Raw genomic sequence first — 23,948 nt, 5'->3', positions numbered from 1 at the left:
ATAAATTGGGTGTGTCAAATAATGTCATAATCTGTTAATTTTTGAAAGCCATGGCTTAAAAAAACACTAAAAAATAGAAAAAAATATGAATATGAAATCCTGAGTGGCCAAAGTGAAATGGATACTTCATTTCATTCAGTCAATAAAATTGTGCAGATTTGAAAAGTGAATGATAACACAGGAGCTTTTATGTTCGTTAACATATATCATACTTGGGTTGAGTCAATGTGTTCGGGCTAGGTTCCAGGTTACCTTAACAGCAGCATTTTGGAAAAGCTACCCATATAATACCTTTCTCTCATGCTCTGAAACATTTCATATAAGTCAGCATAGAAGCAGATTCATTCATTCACGCTGTTGCTTCAAAATACAGATACAAGGCCCTGAAGTGAAATAATTCAAAGTTACTGCTCCCTCAGCAATTATAAATTGCCCATGTGCAGCTGACGTTTCTGGCCTGATTAGACCAGGATACAGTTCTAAGAGTGAAAAGGCTGCTGGAGAGGCTGTAACAGAAAAAGAGAACCTGAAGGTTTGGATTTCTTTATTCTATGGATAGTATAAGGTGTTGAATTTTCTTGTTACTTTTTCAAATGAAGAGGTAAATAAAACGGAAACATGCAATTTCACTGTATATGTCACGTTGTCAAAAGACCAAACTCTTGGTTTGAACCATAATGACTTCAAACACTATTCCTTGCAAAGTGCTAGGCATACATCACAAAACCCATGAGTATTTTCAAATTAAACTTCCTTGGATCCGGTCCTGTATGAGTAGGGTGACCATCTGTCCCAGCTTGCTTGGGACTGAGGAGCCTTGGGACATGTGAGATTTCAGTCGCAGAACTGGGATGTTTTTGGGCAAATCTGAAGGAGTTGTTCACCCTTTGACGAGCCTGGTTAATTATGACCCTTGAGTGGGGGGAAGTGTTGTCTTTACATATGTGTATTTTTAAAATTTGTAAGTACCCTCACCCAAATCATTCAAAACTGATTCTGTTTATTTATTTGTTTCCAGCTTTACTGAGAAACAAACTCACATATCACATTTTAAAAGTTTAAGGTGTATAACATGATGATTTGATATATGTATATATTGAAAAATGATACCACAATAATGTTAGTTAACACACCCATGACCTCACATCATTACAACTTTTTGTGTAGTAAGAACTTTTAAAAATCTGCTCGCTTAGCAACTTTCAAATATACAATACAGTCTGGTTAACTATAGTTACCATGCAGTAAAGTACACTGTCAGCACGTATTTATCTGTTGACCCTCCAAATATCTACTAGATTTTACTTTTCCCTTTAAGGCATATTTTAAGCTTGGGCTGTGTCTCATGCTGTTTATATGCAGGGCATCTCAGAATAATGCCCACTAGAGGTACTTTATACATAGTGGTTTAACAGGATGGTGGTTTGTCAAGAGAAAAAAAGGGGAGACTGATAGATACTACCACGTAAGAAATGCCTTTCCTTTTTCCAGGTCCCTGATTCTCAGATATACATGGAATTGGAAAATTACTATAATCTATGCTTTGTAAAGTTTATCTTGGGGATAAAAACGTACGAGAAATTTTTAGCTCCAAGACTGACGCACAAAGTTTTATGAACCAGGATGCAATAACTTGGTAATAAAAGTATTTTCTTAATCAGAGCCAGAGTTAGCTGTGTTGTTATAACAAAGGCAATTTTCAGTCTCCCTTTCCCCCTTTTTATTCCATAGTCGATGAAATCACCATTCTTTCATGTATTTTTCAATGTTTAACTGAAGCATTAGGTATGTAGGTTTTCATAAAACCGAAACTGTTCCTTTTCATTAAATCTTTTATAAGTACATCAAACTAATCAAACCAGTTAGTCTACATTCTTGGTAAAGCATTACCTGTTTCTTGACACAAGGAAGTAAGAGTATATAATATATATAATGCAGTGTTGGATCAATGCCACCTACCTTCCTGTTTGTTGTCATTTGAGACCACAGATCAGAAAACACCTTTCAGCCTAATATTCTTGTTCAGCCACGCAATTGATTCAATGAAGGAGATGCCAATTCGGCTGATCAAGGTAAAGTTTTAGTGTAAATGCAAAGAGGAGCAATGCGGAAATCTTAGTGGGTGGCCCTGCCTGTCGCTCAAGAGTGGGAACAGCCCAAAGCTGTTGCACAAGAGAGTTGGGTGTAGGACGCCGAGGGGACGGGCGTGGTGTTCACTGCCAGTGGAAGGAGAGGGCTCTGCTGCTGCATGGACCTGTCTGAAGAGCAGGGGGATCACAGGAAATTTTATCACCAGGGCGGTTATATCCTCACTTTTATAACATGGAACGAGTTTCAGAGTGGCAGATAGTCTCAGATTATTGGAAATATTTATATCAATAACAGTTGTTTATTTTAAAGCAAAAGTATATTTGCTAGTAGTTTTTCATGCCTGTCTCTCAACAAATACACATCTTTTTTGCCCATTTTATTTAAGAACTCTGGTGACTGCCAGGGGCAGGGGGTTGAGGAGAGGTGGAGAGGGTAAAGGGGTGATAAACAGTGATGGACAGAGACTTGATTTGAGGTGGTGAACACACAGTACGGTGTACAAATGATGTATTGTAGTATTGTGCACCTGAAACTTGTATACTTTTGTTAACCAGTGTCACCCCAACTTCAACTATCAAAAATATTTTTACATTTTACATTTTTATATGTTCTTTTGAAGAGGGAATACAATTGTAATAATTCAGTGTATATATTTTTCCTCCAAAATAGTTAACATTGTTTAAGAATTTGATCACTGAATAGGGAAAATTCCATCAATCTAGACAGACTTCTGTGAAATCCTTTATTTCCTAGTAACTGTAAATATGACAGTCACTTACTTTTCCTGGGGTCTAATCCTATGCATTTCTTTCTTTCTGGAACCTGTCCATTTAATTGCTTCCTCCTGTTCATGAGATTTCCTTAAATAACGCACTGTTCTAAGTATCAATAATCAGAAATATTAGCCTTCAGTGTGTATTGGGGAATTACTTTAAGTTTACCATTCTTCGGCATCTTTAGTGTCAAAGTTCTTAGAAGTTTTTACCGTAAGTATTGTATTTTCAAAGTTACTTCACAGTCAAGAATATGAGTAGATCATATGATCTTCCATTTGTAATGTGCAATTCCCAGTACTCACCTGAGGCTTTTTGGCTAATTCATTCAATTTCTCTGAATGACCATAACATTTCTTGGCTGTTGATACCATCAGTCCTTCTGGAATCCTGAAATTTAAAAGCTCAAGACTTCTAAGTCTTTAAAAGTATTATCTACTGTCTGTCTTTCCCCATTATAAATCTTTAAACAACCACCAAACTTGATTACAGTTTGTTTATTCTTCCAGGTCATTCGAATTCACTCCTCTTTCTTCCGTTAACCCCCATTTCCCTTCCCTATGAACCCAGTTTTGGTGGGATGCCCATTGGTTTCCCTTGTCTTCCTAACCTAAGAGGTGGCTAAAGCCTCAAACACTGAAGCCTAAATTAGCATAAATGAGCCATATAGAAATGTGGGGAGATTCTAGATTTTATACTACCCACCAGAAAAGGGATTGGCAATAAAATATTTTTTCTTCATGTGCTAAAATTAGGTGATTATCTTTAAGTTATTCCCATTCTTGTCTAGTGCAAATGGTTTCCTCCACGTGAGAAAGAATGATGTCTGTGACAGCTTCAGTTTCCATCACTTTTATTGTTTATACTCCCAGAGGGACACCCTGATTCAAAATCTCTTCTATTATGCATATATTAAACCTTTAAAAATGTGATTGGCCTTGTGCATGAGTCACACGATCATTCTTGAACCAGTGTTTGGGGAAGAAATTTATCTGATTGACCAGCCTAGAGGCTGCCCCATCCGTGGAAGGAGAGAGGCAGAGTGACAAGTTTGCCAGCCCCCTCACAACTACATGGAAGGAGAACTTGTTGAGCAAATAGCCAATGTCCATTAGAAGGAGTATTTCAGGGCACTATTTTACCTCAGGGCCCAAATCTGGCTTTATCTGTAACATGAAGCACATAAATTCTACATTAAAAGAAGTGCTATATTGTATCAATGCCCATCACTTAGACCTGTAACTTCCTAATAAATATCCTTTTTTCCTAAATGGAACTTGGTAAATTGTCACCTTGCCTGCAGATTGACTTTAGAAAAACAATAAAGTAAGTTTGTTCATAGTGCAATTCATGTAATGACACGTAAACAAGGAACATGAAAAATCAAGACCACGTAAGAGCAGAATCATTTTAACAGTAGTGAAATCTATTTCAAATCCATTAGCAAAGCTTCAATAGGCACCAGTAATGAGTTTTAAAGCACCTAGGTCAGAAACACCAAACAAGCTGCCGGTTCACCACACTGGATTCATTAATCATTTATGTCGCCTGCAAAACTGGTCTGTTAAAACGGACCAAGCATGTAGTGGCGGAGATCCTGACCCGTGACATTTTCAGATGTGAGGACCAGACAGATGTTAACCACCCATGAGAGCTTGGATAAGACAATGAGGATCATTGGTATTATAAAGAAGAAAAGATCAGAAAAAATTACTGAATAATTCTAGTCAGACGAATGTTTCTCCACTTAAGGTACAAGGCAAAACGGTCAGGTGCTCAGTGCAGAGCCTCACTAGGAGCTCTGTTCTCTGCCCTTTAAATCCGATTTGCTGGTTTCACTGCTGCATCTCACCACCTGGTAAATGGCAGTCACCCTTTCCACTGGCCACGAATTCTCGCAGAGAGCTGTCGTCTGGGTTACACCTGCACGCCTTACCTGTCACCTGTTGACATAAGTGCTTACTGAGAGTCCAATACGTTTGTTCTCAAACCTGTTTTTGCCAGTTCATTTATTACTGTGATAAAATAATGAAATATTAATGAACTGAGATAATATAGGAGAGTTTACTGTGAAAATTAAGTTAAATCCATTGTAAAATCTTGACTAATGTAATTTTTTTTAATGCTGTATATAATTAGCTAGGTGCACATTTTCAAAGCGGTTGTGATGGTGATCTTGGTGGCCCCTTCAGATGCATTCTCCTCCATGTCCCACCTTGGATGTCTTCTGGTGGCCCCTCAGATTTACTCTTCTGTCTCCTTTCTCATCTTCTTCATCTTCAGGAGGCTGAACTATAAGCACTTACTCCTCAGTGGGCTCCCTTGCTCTCCAGCTTCTACTGGTTTCAGCCAGTGAGAATCCCTGGCAGGGCATCAAAGGGAGGGAAGTATGGAGTATTTATTGTCCCAATTCCTCCCCTGTGGGATCACACTGAACAGGCGCATCCCTTGACCAAAATTCTTTCTCACTCTGGCTCCTGGTAACCACACCCTGTCTTTCCTTTCAGGGCCACAGGTATTCACAGCGCTCAGTTGTCATCAGCCCTAGTGTATTACATTCTCCCTGTGCTCCCCCCTACTTTGTCTGAATTTTTGCTCACAGTCCCTTTTTAGAATTTGCCTTATGCAAATTCTGTGTACCAGCTGTTTCCTGCCAGCACCATGACTAACATGCCGGAGAAATAAAGAGTGTGGGTGTTGGCATAAGAGTCCTGGATGCCAATCTTGACTCTGTCACTTTCTGTGCTAAGTGGAGAAAGCCAAGCAGCTCTGGTACTTTTTCAAATTCCAATTTCCTCTTTATAAAAAGTTGGATAATAATAAATTTTACTTGATAAGCACACAATCTGCTTCTACCGCCCCAGGGAGAATCAATTATTTATAGCTTTTTTGTTTAACAAAGTGCCTGGCACCTACTTAATGCTTATTGTGTTTTGGCAAATGAATAAATTATTTTATGAATGAAAGACGATATTTTCTCAAAGAGACCCACTTCCTGGTAAATTTGGCAGTCATGGATCAGATAAGTCCTTGACAACCTTTAGGAAGGATATTTCTTGGTTGAGAACCAGGTTAGCTCCATCTGAAAAACTTTCACTAGTGTCTCACCCCATTGGCTTAGCACACACTCTAAAATCAATCATGCAAACTTAAATTGAGCTGAAATAAAAGGTCACAAAATGAGATGTGAAGGTATGCATTATTTTGGGCTCAGAGTCATGTGGGCTAGGATTTAAAAACTATCTGACTTCCTAGTCAATTAGACTTGCGGCAAAATCTTAACTGGAGATAACGCTAATTATCCTGGTGTGCTCCACACTGACATTTAAAATGTGCTATGTAACAGTTACAGAACCTTCTACACACTTAATGTGCACCAGGCATGTTCTAATTGGGTCTAATATATATATTATATATATACATATATATAATATAAATATCAATTAGTCTCTGATGGAGTTATCCTTTCATTATTCCCATTTTACAGAGAAGAAAACTGAGGCACACAGAGGTGAAGTAACTTGCCTAATGTCCTATGGCCAACACATGGTGAAATCAGCACCTGTACGCTTAACTGCTAGCCTGTAGTGCCTGCAGCAGAGAGAATGTTATGTGTAAACAACAATGAAGTAAACGTCCTTCCAGTCTCGGCCTTTAACAGCATCCTGTGCGCTGTTCCAGCTGTCTCTTTGTCTTCTGTGGCAACCTAGAAAGCCGGGCTCCACATGGGACCCCTCTGAGATGGAGAAGCCGCCCAACCCATTTTCAACCATTATATGAATGAGAAATAAACTTTTATTGCACTAAACCACTATGATGTGAGGATATATTTACTTACACATGCCTTGGTCTATCCTAATAAAGAAATTGGTATTTTCCATCAAATTGCTTTAAAATAAAGCTGTAATATATGGTACTGGCTTCATTGTTAGGCAACAAAATGGTCAATATCAGAGGCTGGGATAAATGAGAAACCAATGATCCATTTTATACTTTGGAAGAGCAGCTGGAAAAAACTGTTGCCTTGGAAAGCAGAATAAGTGCCTTTCACTTGCATTTGGGGGAAATGCACGAATAGGATAAAAGCACTGGTATCTATCGGTTATTATTGGCTGCCTTTAGCAAAGTTATTACCAAAAAAAATCAGAAAAGAACCAGCCAAAATATAAGTAGAATTGAAAGAAAGTAGAGACAGCCCAGAAATTAAGGTCTTGCTATGTTAAAATATGTGAAATAGTTAAAGATGAGATGTTAGAAGGCATTTAAAAAAAAAGAGGTCTAATAAAACTTCTCACTTGAATGCAGTGATCTGGGACAAAGATCAGATGAAGAATCTAGGCTTCCCATCTACGGCTCCAGAGAGCCTTAAAGAAATGGCCATTGACTTAAGGGATGGGCTGGGGCGGGCCCAGAAATACAAGTTGGAGAATTCTTCCGATCAAAGAACTTTTTGTGTGGTTGCTGGCGCATGGGACAGAAAGCGAGATCAGAAACCTACGAATTTTCGAAGAAACCACAACCCTGGTTTAAAAAACTTCTTTGACCGTATGAGAACTAAAACACTTCTTAGGGCCCAAACTTTTGAGGAAAAGAGTCAGGCTTCAAAGGCTATTCAAGCCCCCAAAGAAGCCACGGTGTCTAACACCCACATCAGATGTAGCCAAGGAGAACAGTGAGAATGGGGTGGCCTTGTCCAATTGCCGGGTATGATGAATGTGTCAATTTAACAGCAATATGTTACTTTAAATTACTAAAAAGCCTTCTTCACCTCAAAAACGTCAACTTGGTGAAAAAAATAGACAATAAGATCACCAAGGACTTTACAACAATTTAAAACACCTCATGGCAGTTGCTTCTTGGAAAACTTTGACTGCTAGTTCCTCATTCAGAAAGTGGCTAGTACTCGTCCACTCAGGGAAACTGAAATTTCTGTGCGTATGCATGTGATACTGGCACAACGGGACTGATTTCCAGCCAGCAGTTATATCCCCGTGGTCTCACCCATGTTTGGTTTCAGTAAGCACAGCCTTGCTTCTTGGATTGAGGTATTCAGAGCAGTGTGTACAGGATGTACAGTGCAAAGGAGAAATATCACTTGCACTTCTCTACTCCCAGTCTTACTTAAATGCCTGGTAGACACATTGTTTTATATTAAAATAAACACATTATTCAAGGTGTCCTCCAAAAATGTATACACTGCTAAAAGCTGATAGTTCAATTGATATTTCTTTTTTTTTTTTTTCCAGATTTAACCCATTGGAATTAATAATTATTCTAAGTGTATATACATTGTTGGGACACCCTATATTGTAGATTAGATTGGGACATTTAGATGAATTTTTGAGATCAGATATGGAACTGCCAATATATTTATTTTTGCAGCATTGACGTACTTCAGCTGCCCGGGGATGAATCAGTTGGCAGGAACAAGTTTGTGAGTCTAAGTAAACTGAGAAACTGGGAGATGAGAGAGAACAGAAGGAAAAAAAAGAGTGTGGGAGGCATCTTAATTTAACAAGATGGGTATTGCTGCCTCCTGATATTTATATCTAAAATCCCACTAGTCTTTGGCCACTGGATAGAAGAACAAAATTCAGGCCTGGGACGTCCAAGATAAATGTTCCAAGAAGTTGTGATGTATGATGTCTCCTGGCAGAACAAAGGGGAGTGGTGGCCCACTATGCCCTTTACCCCTTTTTATTTCCTTTCCTTCCTCCTGTTCAGCTCTTCAATTCAATTCGAATGAACATAATTCAAAACACTATGACTCCACACAAAGCTGTATCTATTTCTAGGTAGATGGATACAGCCACTATCGTAGTGTGACTGCACCAGCTGCACCAAAATGCCACAGGGGGACTTTGGGGATGTTACTTGATCTCTGTCTCAGTGTACTCAAAGGTAAAATGGAGATAGTAATAATATGTGCCACATTCGGTTGATTTGTGCACTAAAGCAAACCACATATCAAATGCTTGCTTAGCCTAGCACTCAAGTTATATCAGTTATTATTATTTTGATTGACAGTACCCAACCTGCGTTCTTGATCCTATTGTTTTAACTTTCCTTTATGGGCAAGGCAAGCTTCCTGAACGTATCCTATGAATACCATCTCTACTTCTTTTGCAGCCCATTTCCCCATCAACCCAACTCTACTTTGTCTTCTGCCTCCCTCAGTACTACTCAGACTTCTCTAGCTAAGTTCCTTTATGACTTCATGTTAACAAAGTCAATAGGTACTTTTTAACTGCTGTTTTTAATTGGGCTTTCAGGGACATTCAATAGAGTTGAGTGCTCCCTTCTTTTTGAAACATTTCTGATTCCACGACTACTTCTCTCACTACTCTTTATCAATGTACCTTAAGAAACCCACCCCTTTCCTTCTTCTCAACCTTTACATATTAGAGTAACTCAGATCTCAGACCTGGGATATCTTCCCTCCTCACTCAACATTTTCCCCTAAGCAACCTCACCTATTTCTGTACCTTCAAATCCTATCTCTAACGCCCATGATTGCTGTGATATGCTTCAGCCAGGACTGTCCATTAAAGTCTCTAAGAAACATAAACAGAAATATCTATATCTTATGACACAGACTCAAGTAAAGTGAAATTGGAAAGTTGGAATTTCAAGTTCTGGAACCTGATCTTCACGCATGTGTAACATGGCTTGCTGAGTTGCAGAATTAGCATCTTATATTGTAGCATAAGTTGTTTCTGACAAGGCCTTTTGAATACAAGGAAACGTGGCTGCTCAGGACTTCTCAGACATAGTGTATTACTCGCCTCATGTGGGGTGCTGAGTATTACCACTATTTGGAGTAAATTCTGGTGAGAAATAAAAAGGAAACTTGCTCGAATGTCTCATTTGGTAGATATTACTCTTGATTATTAATAAAATATCAATGAGTTCTATTTCTTCAGTTCTTGAATTCATTCCTGATTTCTTCGATATAATCTAAGATGTTTAATGTCATGAGCCAGATGGTGAAAATGATCTAATAGGTTATGTGGGAGGAGAGGAACCAAGGATAGTACATCACTTGCCTCATGTCAGAGTGAACTAGTGCTAAGCTGGCTCATGGCGGTTAAAGAATCAAAGACTCTTATTGAGCACCTTCCACTAATGAAAGAAAAAGAGGGATTTCTGTTGATGGACTCAAAAGGAGGCGAGTAGGGACTAACTCTTCTTTCTTGTCCTACAATAGTTGGAGAGAGCAAGATTAGCAGAGAGGAAGGACAGTAAAATGTCTTTTCTCGATTGCCCTGTTCCATATCATCTTTTCTGTGTTTTTGTTGACCTTAATTCTTTTCAGGGACTCATCTTGACAATGAGAGCAGAGACAGAAAGCAGAGGCCCACAAGTCCCGGGAAAGCATCAGTAAATCAAAGGGGGAGTACGTGGAATTGTTGGTTACATAGGTCAGAGGGGCACTGGCGGAAATCCCAGTGGCCACCGGGCATCTTTAAGGAAAATGTAGTTGATTAAACATGAGATTTCTGAGGTAAGCCCTGGAAGAACTGGGCTGCAGAAAATAGTCAAATGTGACACAGTCTCAAAGATTTCATCCTTGGAGATTCTAAAGTCCAGTGGATGGCCCAGCTTCTCCTGCTGTCTGCCACCAAATGTTTTCTGCATTGTCCTTTACCACAGGAAGCAGTCGCAGCCGATGTCTTCCAGTAGGAGTATGATGAGAAATGTTTAAGACCTAAGCTACGCAGTATACCCATAAAATGGCTTTCTTCCAGGACAAATATTCCTGGGAGCTGGGATATGAATCAGGGCATTGGTTTTCTGGTTGAGGTGGACTTTATTCAACCCTTCCTTGATGGGAAGGAGATTCACTAAGGTCTAACCAACGATTTCTTATGGGCATTGAGCATATAAACCTAAATGAGGGTGGGTTTACATCTAGAACTTTGCACAAAATAACATGAAATTGCCTTTTACTCCTCATAATTGGGTGTCAATGGAAGAAGCCATGTTAAGAGTAAAGGAGCTAAACTCCTATAATCCTAATAGCTATGTGGTCATTATGCTTCTGCAAAGGGTGAGAGTATTTTCCAACTATGGCTAGAAATTTGCAGGAAATAAAAGACCATAGGATTACATGAAATGTAAGGGTGTTTCAGAATCCCAAGCATGTACATTATTTGGGAGTGATTGTTGACAATTTAACGGTAAAGATTTCCAATACAAGGAGTTTGCACACCAGGACCCAGGTATCATGTAATTTCTGTTCATAGGGAACTGAGGGCTTGATTGTGGTGATCAGAGGAACACATCCTTTGCTTGTGTGCAATTTCACCCTGCAAATATTATCTAGATAATTCACAGAAGCACGAACCAGTGAGGCCAGAACATTAGTGCATATAGAGCTACTGAATTATTGAAAATGTAAGAACGAGGGAAATTTATGCACAACTTTTTGAAAGAGAAGCAGCACTATAATGCCCCATCCTGTCCCCAATAAGACAGAGTACCCAAGGAAAGAAGAGCTTAGGTAGTTTTTGTTTTGCACTTCCAAAGGTGGAGATGTGAAAATATATTTTACCCCTGCCTACTCTTTATAAGATCTCTCTATGCAAGGGTGTTTTGTGTTAGGAAACCCAGAAGAAATATTTTCAAGCTTCTTTAAAAAACTGTGTTTTTGATATTTCAATGTCTCAAAATGTATTTTTGGATATATCAATTGATTTCTTCTTTCTCAAATGTGGAGTCCAAATTGGAAATAGCTTCCTGTTTGTTCATCCTGTTCTTTAAGTCCGAAGGTCCTTTAGGGCAAGAACAAAGTCCCTATTCTGTGGAAGAGAGAACTTTGCTGCTTGTAAGTGTCAGTACAAAAATCCTTCACCCATCCTGGAGGTTGAGTGCCTGAAAAGTATCAAGACCAGCAAAATCAAAGATAAGATCATATAAAACAGAGGATTTGGGGAAAAACATTTTAAAGCATATACATTTCGAAAAAGCACCCACTTCTAAAACATATCTGCTTCTCCTGGTAAGCTTTCTCCAGAGTCATCTTCTCCAAGTCAATTCAGGAAATATCCATGTGAAACTGTGATCTGTTAAGGAAGATTCTCCCACAATTCTATATTATGTCAACTATATGTCTGTGTAAAAATATTCACTTAGACTTTTTGGATTTAAATTGAATGTGATTTGCAATTATGTCTCCCCTTATTTCATTTTCTCAAGACTTGGGAAAATGCCTGGCTTTTTCACACATCATGACAGAGCACACGAGAACTCTTCCTTGGGACTAATATTCTATCAATATATCAAGGGGTGGGTTGTAGCCAGTTCTTATCTCCATCCCTCTCCCAAAGGCCCATCAACCAGGTTTACACACAGTAAGGCTTAACTTTTGATAAATTAGTCTGTTTAAGGGTTCTAAAGTGAGTAATGCATATGTCAAAGGGTGATCTAGCTTTAAAATCGCACGGACGCACATTAATCTGTATTATCTCCCAACTGTAGACTCCAACATGGTGATTGATGCGGGGTTGCTGTCTTCACATTTTAATAAATTATAAAATGTCTGAATCATTTCTCTCTTCCTCTTACCTGTCCTTATTTTATCACAAATTTGACAATCTATGGCAATCTGGGTTTCACTGAATATCAGGTGTAGGTCACCAGGAAAAGATAAGGCGAGGGAACATTTGCCAGGTGTCAAAGTTCACTCACGCACAAGCACAGGAGTATGTCCCCTCTGGTGAGGAAATGGTGTGAGTGACTATACACATTGATACAGGAACCTTCAGTTCCCATCGCGGGTCGGCCCAAATGCGTGCATAAATGTACTAGAAGAGATGCATCAGTGCTGCTCTTTAAGAAAGGGTAATGTGCTACTTTTTCAAAAAATTCCCTTGTCCAACTGATTTCAGCGTATCTTTGAAGGGTTGTTATGTTGCAGAGGAAGGAGGCATAGAAATAGAACAGGTTGAGAGGTTCCATCCCTGGTAACAGATTAGGTCTTGGGTCTCAGCGTGGTAGGCTTGATGAACCCGAGGGGAGTTCTGCCCACCTGACCGGCCTTCTTTTCCACTGTGTCTCCAGCCTTTATCACGCTGTCTCTTAACACATATTAAATGCCCCTCAAATATATCTGACGAATTAGTGAGTTAATGAACTCAGCGAGCTACCTAAGCCAGTTGCTCACCCTGTAGGCTTCATGCACCTGGCCTCTGATTTTGACTGAATTCTTCCACTGGCCCTGGACACCTGCCCTGAACCCTCTCAGTGGGGCTTTACCAAACCATCTACCTCTCAACAGCCTCCTCCCCTGGGGCTCGAACCGTGTCCACCATGTACCCCTCATAATAAATATATTATTTATGATTGAGATGCACCCCCAGGACTTTGAATATTATTCATGCTCTACATCTGTGCCTCTCACGCCTTTATCAATTCAAAATTTGAGTACAATGGATGTGGGCCATACCATCTAGATTTAGTGAAATGTATAAAACCAGATATCCACCTAAGTAACCAGTCCCATAGTGAGGACAGCAGCCCCTAACCCATTTGTACTTTTATTAATAGGTTGCCCTGGCTTATCTCAGGGCCAGACCTCTTAGAGCTATCAATAGCAAAAGGCAGGACAATGGGTAGAAATTGGAGGGAGGTTCACTATAAGGAAAAACTTTCTAATGAGGTTAGCAAATTACCAAAAACATTCAAATATGGACTGCATGACCATCTGTTAGGGGTGCAATAAAAGAATGTCCAATATTTATGAAAAGATTTATGTGTACAACATCTGTGGCAAATTCTTTCTTTCCTTTCATCTCCATTCAAAATGACATGAGATATGATATGTGAAGGTGTTTATTTTGTAAAACACAAAGCAAGTTTCTTAATAAATCTAATTAAGTGTGTGGTGCCTTTAAAATTTCTTCCAGGCAAGGTGGAAGGATGAGTCCTATCCTTTGAAGCTCTGCGATCTTCTCTTGGAAGCATTGGCAGCAAAGATGAGCCATGGAAAATGCTGTTATTATTATAATAATCATAATAGAAATCACAATAGCACTTACAATACACACAACAAATAATTATACTTTAGGGTCTCAGAGCAAATTAGAATATCAATCCTAATGGAGATCTTAGGCAAGGTTTACCGTCCATTTCCCCTCTCCTCACTTCTTTTCCTCCGAGCATTTCTGGAGCCTTGTGCCTCATGCTCTTGGCTGGCATTCTACCCAAAGATACTGGTTTTGGTAATAGTGTTCTCTTTGTAATTTTTATTAAACTTCCTGCCTTCAAAATATCATAAGCCACAGTCTCAAAAGCCTGAATAAGTAACTAGTTTATTAACTTGATGAGTGGCAAACATTGAAGAAATTCCTGTGATTGAGCTGAACTGAATGAGGTATTAATGGGTGATCTTGACTCTGATGTCACTGTATCCTAATGACATTCACTATGGTTAGAAACTTCAGAACTTTACCTAAGAGGTGAGAAGTGGAAAGGTCACGATTTTGGCTAGCAGACGGTTTTGTACGGCTTAAAATTTGGGTTAAAAATAGATTAGATGCCAACTTTGAAAAATATAAAGATATCTTCTAAAATTCCAGATCTCTGATTTCTCTTGAAATATCAGGACATGCAGTGACATTGGGTCTTCCATGGCAAAAATAACAGCCACCGAGGAGCCGCTGGTTCCTTCAGATGGGCAAGCTGTTTTCAGTGGATCAGGATCCCAACCTGCTCCACCTCATTTATTTATATCATCTGTATGGCCCCTGCAGTACTTGAGTTTGTGACCCTCGTTAAACCCACAGAAATAACCTGATTAAATCCTATCTCATAACCAGTTAGTCATGGATGAAATCATGAACAGACGGCTTAAGGTGAACATCTGTTGTTGATGTGTTTCTCTAAGTTCATTAACAGTTTTGCCAGCATTTTAAAGAGTCTGATCATATGTCACAAACTATAACTGGAGCAGCAATTTAAAAAAGGGTGAACTGGAGTTTTGTTGAGCTGATTACTTTTAGATTCCAAATGAAAGCTGCTTAGAGGCTTGATCTGTAGTTCAAAGTAGAGTTTCATCAGCTCAGTAAATGTGAGGCCTAGGCATGTTCCAAGTTCCAAGCCTGACACATTCCGGTGATGTCAGAGTACTAGAAAGGGCATCACTGCTGTGGGGTGTTTTTATAACATAGTTATGGAAGTAAAGGGCCTCCTACAAAATGTCACCCTGAGTGACACATTAGAGGTAGAGAGGAGGGGATTTAGAGACTTGACGTTGGTAGCACCTGGAAGCTTCTAGAGTTTTCTGAAGGCTTCACGAACCCCATGCATCATTCTCCATGATTAAGGGAGGAAAGTTGATATGAGTCAACCTAAGACAAGGAGAAATGGAGCCATATCGATAGCAGGGAGCAATTCAGCAGGAAGATTATAAACCATACTGTTTGAGAACAAACCCTCTCTTTTTCTGTTCTTTTTAATTTCTAAAGGTTCCTTTCCCTCACATCAGAGAGTTAATTATCTGAGGGAGTAAGTTGTGGGCCTACAGGAAGGGAGCCAGGGCAACTGCCTGATATTCTTCAGTGAAGATTATAGGTCAGAAACACAAAAGGAGCCTGTGTGATTCCATATGGCCTGGAGCAGGTCACTGGACTAGAAGTTCCTCATATTGAGGTTGGCGTCAAAATGTTTCTATGTTTGTGGGCACAAGAGGACCTTGCAAGCGTGGGTATGGCTATGGCAGACGACCAGTCAAAGAACTGGGGATCTCAGATTCAAAGACAGATAATACCTTGGCATTTCTAGAAAACAGAAGACCCTCCCCTATGTCTGACTTTGAGCAACAGCAGATTATCCTAATCCGCACCAACCAACTGACCCAATTATCCACTGGGCTAGGTAGAGAGCAGTTCAGAGAGAGGGGACAGAGCAAATGCCAAGAGAACATTTCATTTGAGGCATAAACAATTACCTCCTGCACAACTAACAACAGCAAACTCTCTCTTGAGACCCATGGGACTCGGTGAGCTGTTGGTGCAATACTATGCCATGTCCGAAAACGCTTAAAACTGTCACCTAAGAACATGGTGACGGAGATTCCAAACCTCAGCTTAGCATTGCCCACTTGTCCCGACTCAGGATAAATTTCGCGTAACTAGGAACAAAAGGATGCACGAAAAGAACAGCAGTGACAGTCACAGGGAACGGCCACCGTGTAGCAGGAGGGAAGCTACTTTTTCTTCTTGGCAAACTCGCAGACAAAGTACATGGTAAGGTGGCACTCCGTGTCGTTCCACCTGCCTGAGCTCAGCATCTCCACACAGTCCTCGTGGCCGTAGGGGTCGCTGGGGGCCCCCTCCTTCCAGTTGCTGTAGTTCTGCAGCGGGGTGTTGTCTGTGAACACGTACTGGCCCTCCCTCTCGAGGTCATTCACCCCGATGAAGACCCGGAAGAAGCCACTCTTGGCGACATAGTCGGCGATGAGCGTGTTGACCGCTTCGTCCTTGGGCATGGCCAGCATGCCGCCGCGGATCCGGCAGTGGGTCAGGGACTCCCGGTAGCTCTTCTCCTCCTGCACGATGTAGTAGAATTTCTCGTCTGTTTCCCTGATCCCTGCGATGACTGCAGAGAGGAAGAGTGGGATTATGTCTCTCAAAAAGAGAAAAGGCAAGCATATAATATTTCTGGATTTAAGTTCATTTCTTCAGAAGTCTACAGTTATTTGGCGAGGCCCTGTGATGAGGCTGGCACTGCCTTAACATTTTCTCCCCCTTTCTAGTTATCAACTGGAGAAAGAACTCCTACCACTTGGCCCCCCTGCCATTCCTTTTTAACTTCCCACACGACTCTGAAGCGGAGAGCTGTTTTGACACAGTTGTTACATGAACTGCCACCCAGCTCATCTCAGACTACTTTTCCCATCCTAGCTCCTGCTCCTGCCAAACGTACAGTCCCATGAGCTTGCCCTTCTCTCTTCCGTGTCCATGCTTTTCATGCTGGGAATTCTCACTGCTTCTCTACCTGGAAAACTCCTACTCAGCCTCTCGATCTCAGTGTAAGTGATTTATCCCACAGAAGCCTTTCCCTGACCAGCCACTGGGGTCTCTTGTCCCCTGTGTTTCCACTTCTTAATACTCAGCACATTCTAGTCTAATTGTTTGGGTGTCTCTTCTTAAACTGTGAGCATCTTGACAACGATAACCAACGTTTGCCACTGTGTAGCCTTAGTGCTTCCAACATTGCAAAGGCATCTAGAAGCTTATTAAACTGATATGGGAATAATTCAGAAGTTTTCCACTTCGGGCCGAATTCCTGGGCTGTGAGCATGTACTTCTGTTGAGTGTTTATATGTCACTCCGGGTACATGAAGCAGACTGAGCTGCTGAGTGAGCTGCAAGACGGAACCGGGGATGCAGAATCATTTCGAGCTCATAGCGTGGTATATGTGTTTGGGCTTCAGGGGCATTAACATATACTTTTTAGGGTTCATAAGTTAAAATTCACAAAGAAATCTGTGACCACTCAAATGTTAAGAACTATTGCCATATGTTGACCCTCCGGGGTCTGGTTTATTCGTGAGTGTCCAAGTCAGGGCAGAGACCACGTCTTGTGTGCAGGTTATAACCAGAACTCTAATTAGGATCGTTAGTTGATATTGAGCATTTCCTGTGTCTCTAGAACTACATGATAAGGGTGAACACAAGATGGCATCTGTGTGCTTCCAATAAAGTACAACAAATATAGCTGGACTGCAGTAAATGAAACCCACTGTAACACTAACAACAGTAGCTCCCTCATTCATACTGTCCCAGAAGGGAACACACAAGCCCCACCGCAAGGGCTTAGCTGCTAACTATGGACAGGGGGTAACAAACATGACTAATATGAAAAGTTGCAAATTTAAAGAAACACATAATGTCCCTATTGGTCTGGGCTGAGAGCAGAGGAATCAGTGAAATCTCTGTCCAAATCCCTGCTCCACCGTTCATTAGCTCTGAATCTATGGGCAAGGGCATCTTTCTAAGCTTCCTCTTAGTCATAGCAGTTATATCACAATTATTAATATTCCAGGTACTCAAGGAAATAGCTATTGTTTTTACTGTTACTTCTATTTTTTGAGACAATAGCTCTGTCTGAGTCCTGTTGTCCCTTTTTTGCTCTTAAGGCCTGGTCCACCAAACTCTGACCTTTTCCATGTCCCCTTCCTCCAGAAAGTAACTTTTTCTACCCATAGGCAATGCAGCATGTATGACTATATGTAGTGGACTTGAAGTGTCCTGGAGTTGGAGTGGATAATTAGTATTTTGAGAAACCTTTAACCTGGTGGTACCATCTCAGTAATCCTTTGCCCAACCCCAGGCATTTCCTGCTGGAATTGTGATGTTGAAAGAGACTGAATCAATACATAGCACAAAGCAAAGGAGAACATCCTCACCATTCTTGACAAACTTCATTGATGTCTTGAGGCGAGCAACGCTAATGTCCAGTTGCCCAACAACTTTCCGGTATCTTCCACAGTCGCAGACAGTACCTTTTAAATGACAAAAGCTGTGAATTCGTGCTGAAACACATGCAGGTCAGTTGAAAGGAGCCATCACTCTCTCCCCAGTATTCACTATCTTTTCCTAGTCTACTATGTTTCTCTGTGAGCAGCTATACTTTTAATCTTTCATTTAAAAAAAAGGTTTCCAAATTACACTGTCTTTAGGAATTCAGAATATATCTTTTAAATATTCTGAATGAATTAAAACACAGTTCCAAGCCATCTTTTTAAAAAGAAGTGTAAATACGACAAACCACTGCACACATATTGTGGACTATTTGGCATTTTTGTTGAACACAGGACGGGACTCTCCAATTTCAGACTAAAATCTTAACGGCTTTCTGAAAAACGGTTTCTAGCCAGTCTTCTCTTCTGTTGCTGCAGAGTCCACGCACTCACGCCGCTCTCCACAGGCAGGAGAGGCCGTTCATGATGAAATCAAATGTAAGTTCTGATGATCCATTTGGGGTACAGCTCGAATGTTGTGAGGACCAAGTTTAAATCTTGTGAACTGATTCAACTTATTATTTCAAGAGCCAGTTGTTGTATTTGTGGGTTAATTGTGATTTTAATCCATGCCGTTCATTCCCCTTGGCTCATCTGACTTTTCAAATACCTACTGATACTGTGGCAGAGGCAGAATTGTAAGGAAAATGATGTGACATTCAAACGATTCTCTTCTTTTCTATTTGGTGGCTGCTTTGTATAAACATTTCAGTTCACTTTCTTCTTAAGCGATTGAAAATAAAAAGAAGTTTATTAGACAAATGGGGGAGGGATTTGTGGCTTTATTTCTCCACATTCTCAGTTAAATATAAGGCATTTAAAACAGGTCTTAGAATTTGTCTTTACTATGCCCTTGTAGGCAGAAACAAGGGAAGCCCCCCAAATGCCCAACTTTCTTTCCCTGCAGGTAGCACTGGAAATAAAGCTCTCGGTCCTTGGGGAGAGTGGCCATGGCCATGGAGGGCATGTCCTGTGACCACGAGGCCTCTCTGGGACGGGCCAATTCGCTTCTGGCTGAGATGCTGGTGGAATGTGGGGCACCCTGAGTCCCGGTGCCGAGGCCGCTGCGGACTTTCCTCTGGTGTCAGAGAGCGAGCTGCTCCCCGATGCGAGGCGCTGCGCTGGGCCGGCTCCCTCACAGTGACGGCGCTGGCATGGAATGTGCCATCGCCCCTTCCCCGGGGCTTGGAAAGTCACCAGCAAGTAGGGAGGAAATTCCCCTTCTTCCCTTTCCTCCACCGGAGTAAAATAAAGTTAGGTTCACTGCAAAAATTCTTGGTTTTCCATAAAAGAACCCCCAGCTATTTTTGAGATAAATACATTTGGAATAATGCCAGAAATTCAGGAGAAAGATTAGCAATCTTACCTGCTTTGCCTTTTCCTCCAGGAACCCCGGGCAAACCCTTTTCCCCTTTGTCACCTGAATAGAAACAATAGCCGAGAAAACAACAATTAAAATAATCGTTTTAGGCAGACAATATCCTGTGCAGCTAAAATCAGAGGAAATGGTTTTTAAATTAACGTGCAATATCTTCCACCAGCATTCCTTGGTTTTATATTCATAATTTGATTCAGAGTTGGCTGCATGGGTACAACTAATCGAACAAGTCATAATTGATTTAGATTGGATGTAGAATTCCAGTGGGATGTGTAAGAAACATTAAAATTTGTGTCACCTACCCTACAAACATATGTTTACAATGTGGCCTTCTGAGCAAGGCTAATACAATTCTCTGCATGTTTTTAATTTAAAAGAACCATTGTCTTGTATATCCGGATCAACTGATTAACACATTGCAGTATCTATCGTGCACCAAAGTTCCTCCATCTGGCTTTGCCCTTGGATTTTCAAACACATGTGTTGTGTTTTTTCAACATAATTCAACAAACATTTACTATTTACTTACTCTGTGCAAGACAGAAGGCTTGGTACTTTGAGAGGATATAAAGAGACAAAATTAAACTTCTGACTTGAAAGAGTTTACACATTTTTCAAAGAGATGTGATGTATGCAAATATCTATAAATAAAGTAGTGTCAAATGTATACTATCCTGAAATATCGACCTTGATAATTTTCCCTTCTGCTCTTCTTTGTATGTGACCATTTTCTTATTCAGTCAGAGGCATCCACAAAATAATTCTTAGAGAATCAGGATTAATAAAGCAGAGAGAGAAAAAATGGTGATTTTTTTTTTTTTTTACTTCAAAATAAGCTCTTAAGGCCACATCAGACAAAATCATGGTAAGCAAAAGCCTTTGCTTTTCAAGAGGAAATGTTTAGCCGAAGTTCTTGAGAATCAAAAGAGAAGACCCTGATAGAAGTATAATAGAGTTTATGCTTCAAAGGTGATCTGAGCACAGAAGAAAGGACTCAGGAGGGATAAATACAAGGCAAAGGTCATCTAGATTAGAGAGGAGTATGTGGTTTACCCTTGCAGGAGTTTGGTATGGCCAGGGCATTGTGTATCTGACCCCGGAGGGCCATGTGAGGGGGAACAAAGTCAGCCTTGAGGTTCTGCCCAACCCCATCCTTTCCCACCAAAAGGGAAAAAAATAGGAGCCTTTCCAAAACCCACAGGGTGTCCCATGTTGCCTGCCCATTAGCTGTTCTCTTCATCATTGTCTGCTTAGTGCTTTAACAATTTTTAAATAATATATATTATTTAACGCATATATCCAAAATATTGTCATTTCAATAAGTAGTCAATATAAAAATATTAATTGGATATTTTACATTTTTGGTAGTAAGTCCTCAAAATTTGACATTTATTTTGCACGTATAGCACATCTATCTCAGCTTGGACCAGCCATGTATCAAGTGCTTAAACAATCACATGCGGCTAGTAACCGTGGCATTGGACACCCTTGCTGAGTGCTCTTTATTAACAGTCCTGTACGTATTGACTGTTGACAGTCCAGAAAGGAACACCTGGGCCCCAAGGATTTGCTGAGTCTTTCCAAATCAACCCACATGGACACTTTTCCTTACAGTGATGCCAGCCATTTACGGGCTCTCCAAACAGAAGGAGGGGGTCTTTGAAACCCAGATGCAGTTTAACTATGTGGGAGGACGCCTGAGAATGTGCACATGGAAGAAATGAGATACGGTGAAGTCTATGGCGATGGGGTGCTGATAATACTGGAAGGAAGACCTCGTACAGCACAAGTATAGGTCGGGGGAAAGCAGGGGAATATGCCAAGCACCCTGATGAAGAAGGCTGACACAACCCAAGTTGTGTCCTGCAAATTCTTCACTCTTTATACTTAAATTGGAAAAGATAAGAATAGATTTTGAGAATACATTAATGAAAGAAAGGAAATACAGATTTGCTAAGTGCGGATCATTTGCCAAGTACTGTTCTGGATAATTTATAGATGTTATCATATTAAATCCAATGAGCTAGGTACTGTCATTATCTGTATTCCACCACTGCAGAAACTGAGGATCCAAGAGGCACAATACTCAAGGGCATGCAGCAATTCAATGGCACTCCTGGTGCCGAAACCCAACCATTTCTGACTCCCCAGTTCAGGGTGCTTCCCAAATGAGTTAACCAATGATTTAAAGAAAGAAATCAAAGTATTCAAAAAATGTTCTCAAAAGTTGAAAGGAATACCGGTCCTTAGCACCACTGAAAACACTTGGGCTTAAAAGATCATATGAATATGATCTAATATTTTAATTATTTTAAGTGTATTTTCTTTATATGTAAGTCCCTTTCAATTTAACATGGGCTGGAAATTGGTCCTAGTTCTGGGCTAAGCCCATGATGGACATCAAAGAAGCATAAACAGAATATTTGCTTTGACAAAAAATGTTTTTTTGTTTTTTTTAAGGAAAACAAAGCACAATCAGGAACTGAAGAGGTGGGACACTATCACCATCACGTACTAACAGAGCGAAATAAAGAAAATGCCTGGTAGGTATTTGGAGAGGGCAAAGATGGCCTTGGATCAGAGGAGAGAAAGCTTCATTGAAGCAATAGCTTTTAGCTACATCTTAATAGTGTGGAAAACAGATTCCTGAATTGATAATTTGCTTTTTTCTTTTTCCTGAAAAGATGTAAGCACTGTAATGACTTTCTAGTATTTTAACATAAATTCATTTTCTTTTTTACAGTTGGAAAAAGCAAAGCTGTGCAGTGCAGTGGAAAGACTATGAAAGTCCAAACAACCAGGACTTGAGTCTTGGCTCTGTCACTTACTAGCTAAACGTGGACAGGTTACTGAATTTCTTTAAGCTTCCATTTCTGATTTTTAAAGTAGAAATAATGGTACCTAATATCTAAGATCATTAAAGAAGATAGATTAAATGATGTCATTTCATCATGGGATTATCTCTGTGCTGGACTCACAGAAGATGCTCAACCAACGTTAGCTTCTGCCTCCTAAATCAGAATTATGGTAAAGGTAAGTTTACCAAGTTCTTAGCCAGTTGATGGAGGATGTGATCTTATAATGTCTATTTCCCCCAGGCACATTCTGGTTTAAAGCCATACACAAAGATTTATTTTGGTCCATGAGTGGGAACATGTTTATAATAACTGTCTTAAAATTGAAGAATTAGAGGTTGCATTTAAACAAATAAAAAAACATAATGCTTTCATTGTAAAGGATATTGACCTTAAGTAAAAACATTTATTTTGCTATGAGATTTAATTTCCCTATACTAAATTATTCTTTCTTATTCATGAAATAAAATATTGATATCCAGAAAGCTACCTGTCCATGCAAGTGACATCAAGGTCAGTCCAGAAAGTTGAGATTAATCTGAGTCAGTGAAAAATTTAGAAGGGTCATTGACAAAATGAGGGCAATAAATTTCAAAGTACAGATTAAAAATGAAATTAATCCAGGTGAGCCAGAACAGTGAACCTCCATTTTTTTGAAATTTCAGGACATGCTCATAAATTTTGATGGCATATCTCTGGGGAAGAAAGAAATCTTAGTCAATGGTGAAAATTGATGTTAAGGGAAAGCAGTACTTAAAGAAATAAAGGATAGAAAAGAGGCTACATTACTAGAAATAATGTATTTACTATTCATTTTTTATCCTTAATGCAACAAACATTTAGAATATTTCTACTATATAATAAGCATTAGGATAAAATGATTAAAAAGTAGGGTACCCACATAGAGCTTATATTTACTTAAGCAAATTGACCCAATAAGTATTTCATTCATTTGTTCGCTCTAGAAGTTTACTGTCTGGAGGGCAAAACAGACAAGCTAATAAGCCATGACAATGAGTGAAGTGACAGAGGAATGCACTGGGTGTTGAACGAGGGACCATCCTGAGGAAGGTAGGGTTAGTCTGTCATTCCCAGACTTAACTTTTCCTACATTTGTGGAAGCTCATCCACTCTGACACCCAGAAAATCATACTGAACTCTTGACCCTTCCTTGTCTCTGTCATCTACCACCCTCCGAAATGACCTAGTCTTAATCTATGAAAGGATTAAGACTCGGCTCATGATCATAAACTCCATCTCTCCCAGTTGGAGTCCCATCTAGATCCAACACATTCCTGTCTAGAATCATGCAACGTCTTGAGTAA

General features: G+C 40.0%; 1 protein-coding gene across 1 annotated transcript in view; it reads right to left on the bottom strand.

Moving 5' to 3' along the window:
* Nucleotides 1-15,561: 15,561 nt before the first annotated feature.
* COLEC10 (collectin subfamily member 10) overlaps nt 15,562-23,948 on the bottom strand; it is a 32,025-nt gene continuing 23,638 nt past the window's right edge. Inside the window, exons 4-6 of the mRNA XM_016207767.2 lie at nt 19,757-19,810; nt 18,277-18,372; nt 15,562-16,463 (exon numbers count right to left, since the gene is read on the bottom strand). Coding sequence (XP_016063253.2) covers nt 16,072-16,463; nt 18,277-18,372; nt 19,757-19,810 — 542 coding nt within the window. The 3' untranslated portion in view covers nt 15,562-16,071. The remainder of the gene's footprint in view (nt 16,464-18,276; nt 18,373-19,756; nt 19,811-23,948) is intronic.

This window comes from Miniopterus natalensis, chromosome 16 (genome assembly GCF_054644295.1).
Source record: "Miniopterus natalensis isolate mMinNat1 chromosome 16, mMinNat1.hap1, whole genome shotgun sequence".
In the NCBI taxonomy this organism is placed as follows: Eukaryota; Metazoa; Chordata; class Mammalia; order Chiroptera; family Miniopteridae; genus Miniopterus; species Miniopterus natalensis.
This window is presented reverse-complemented; position numbering and strand designations above follow the sequence as displayed.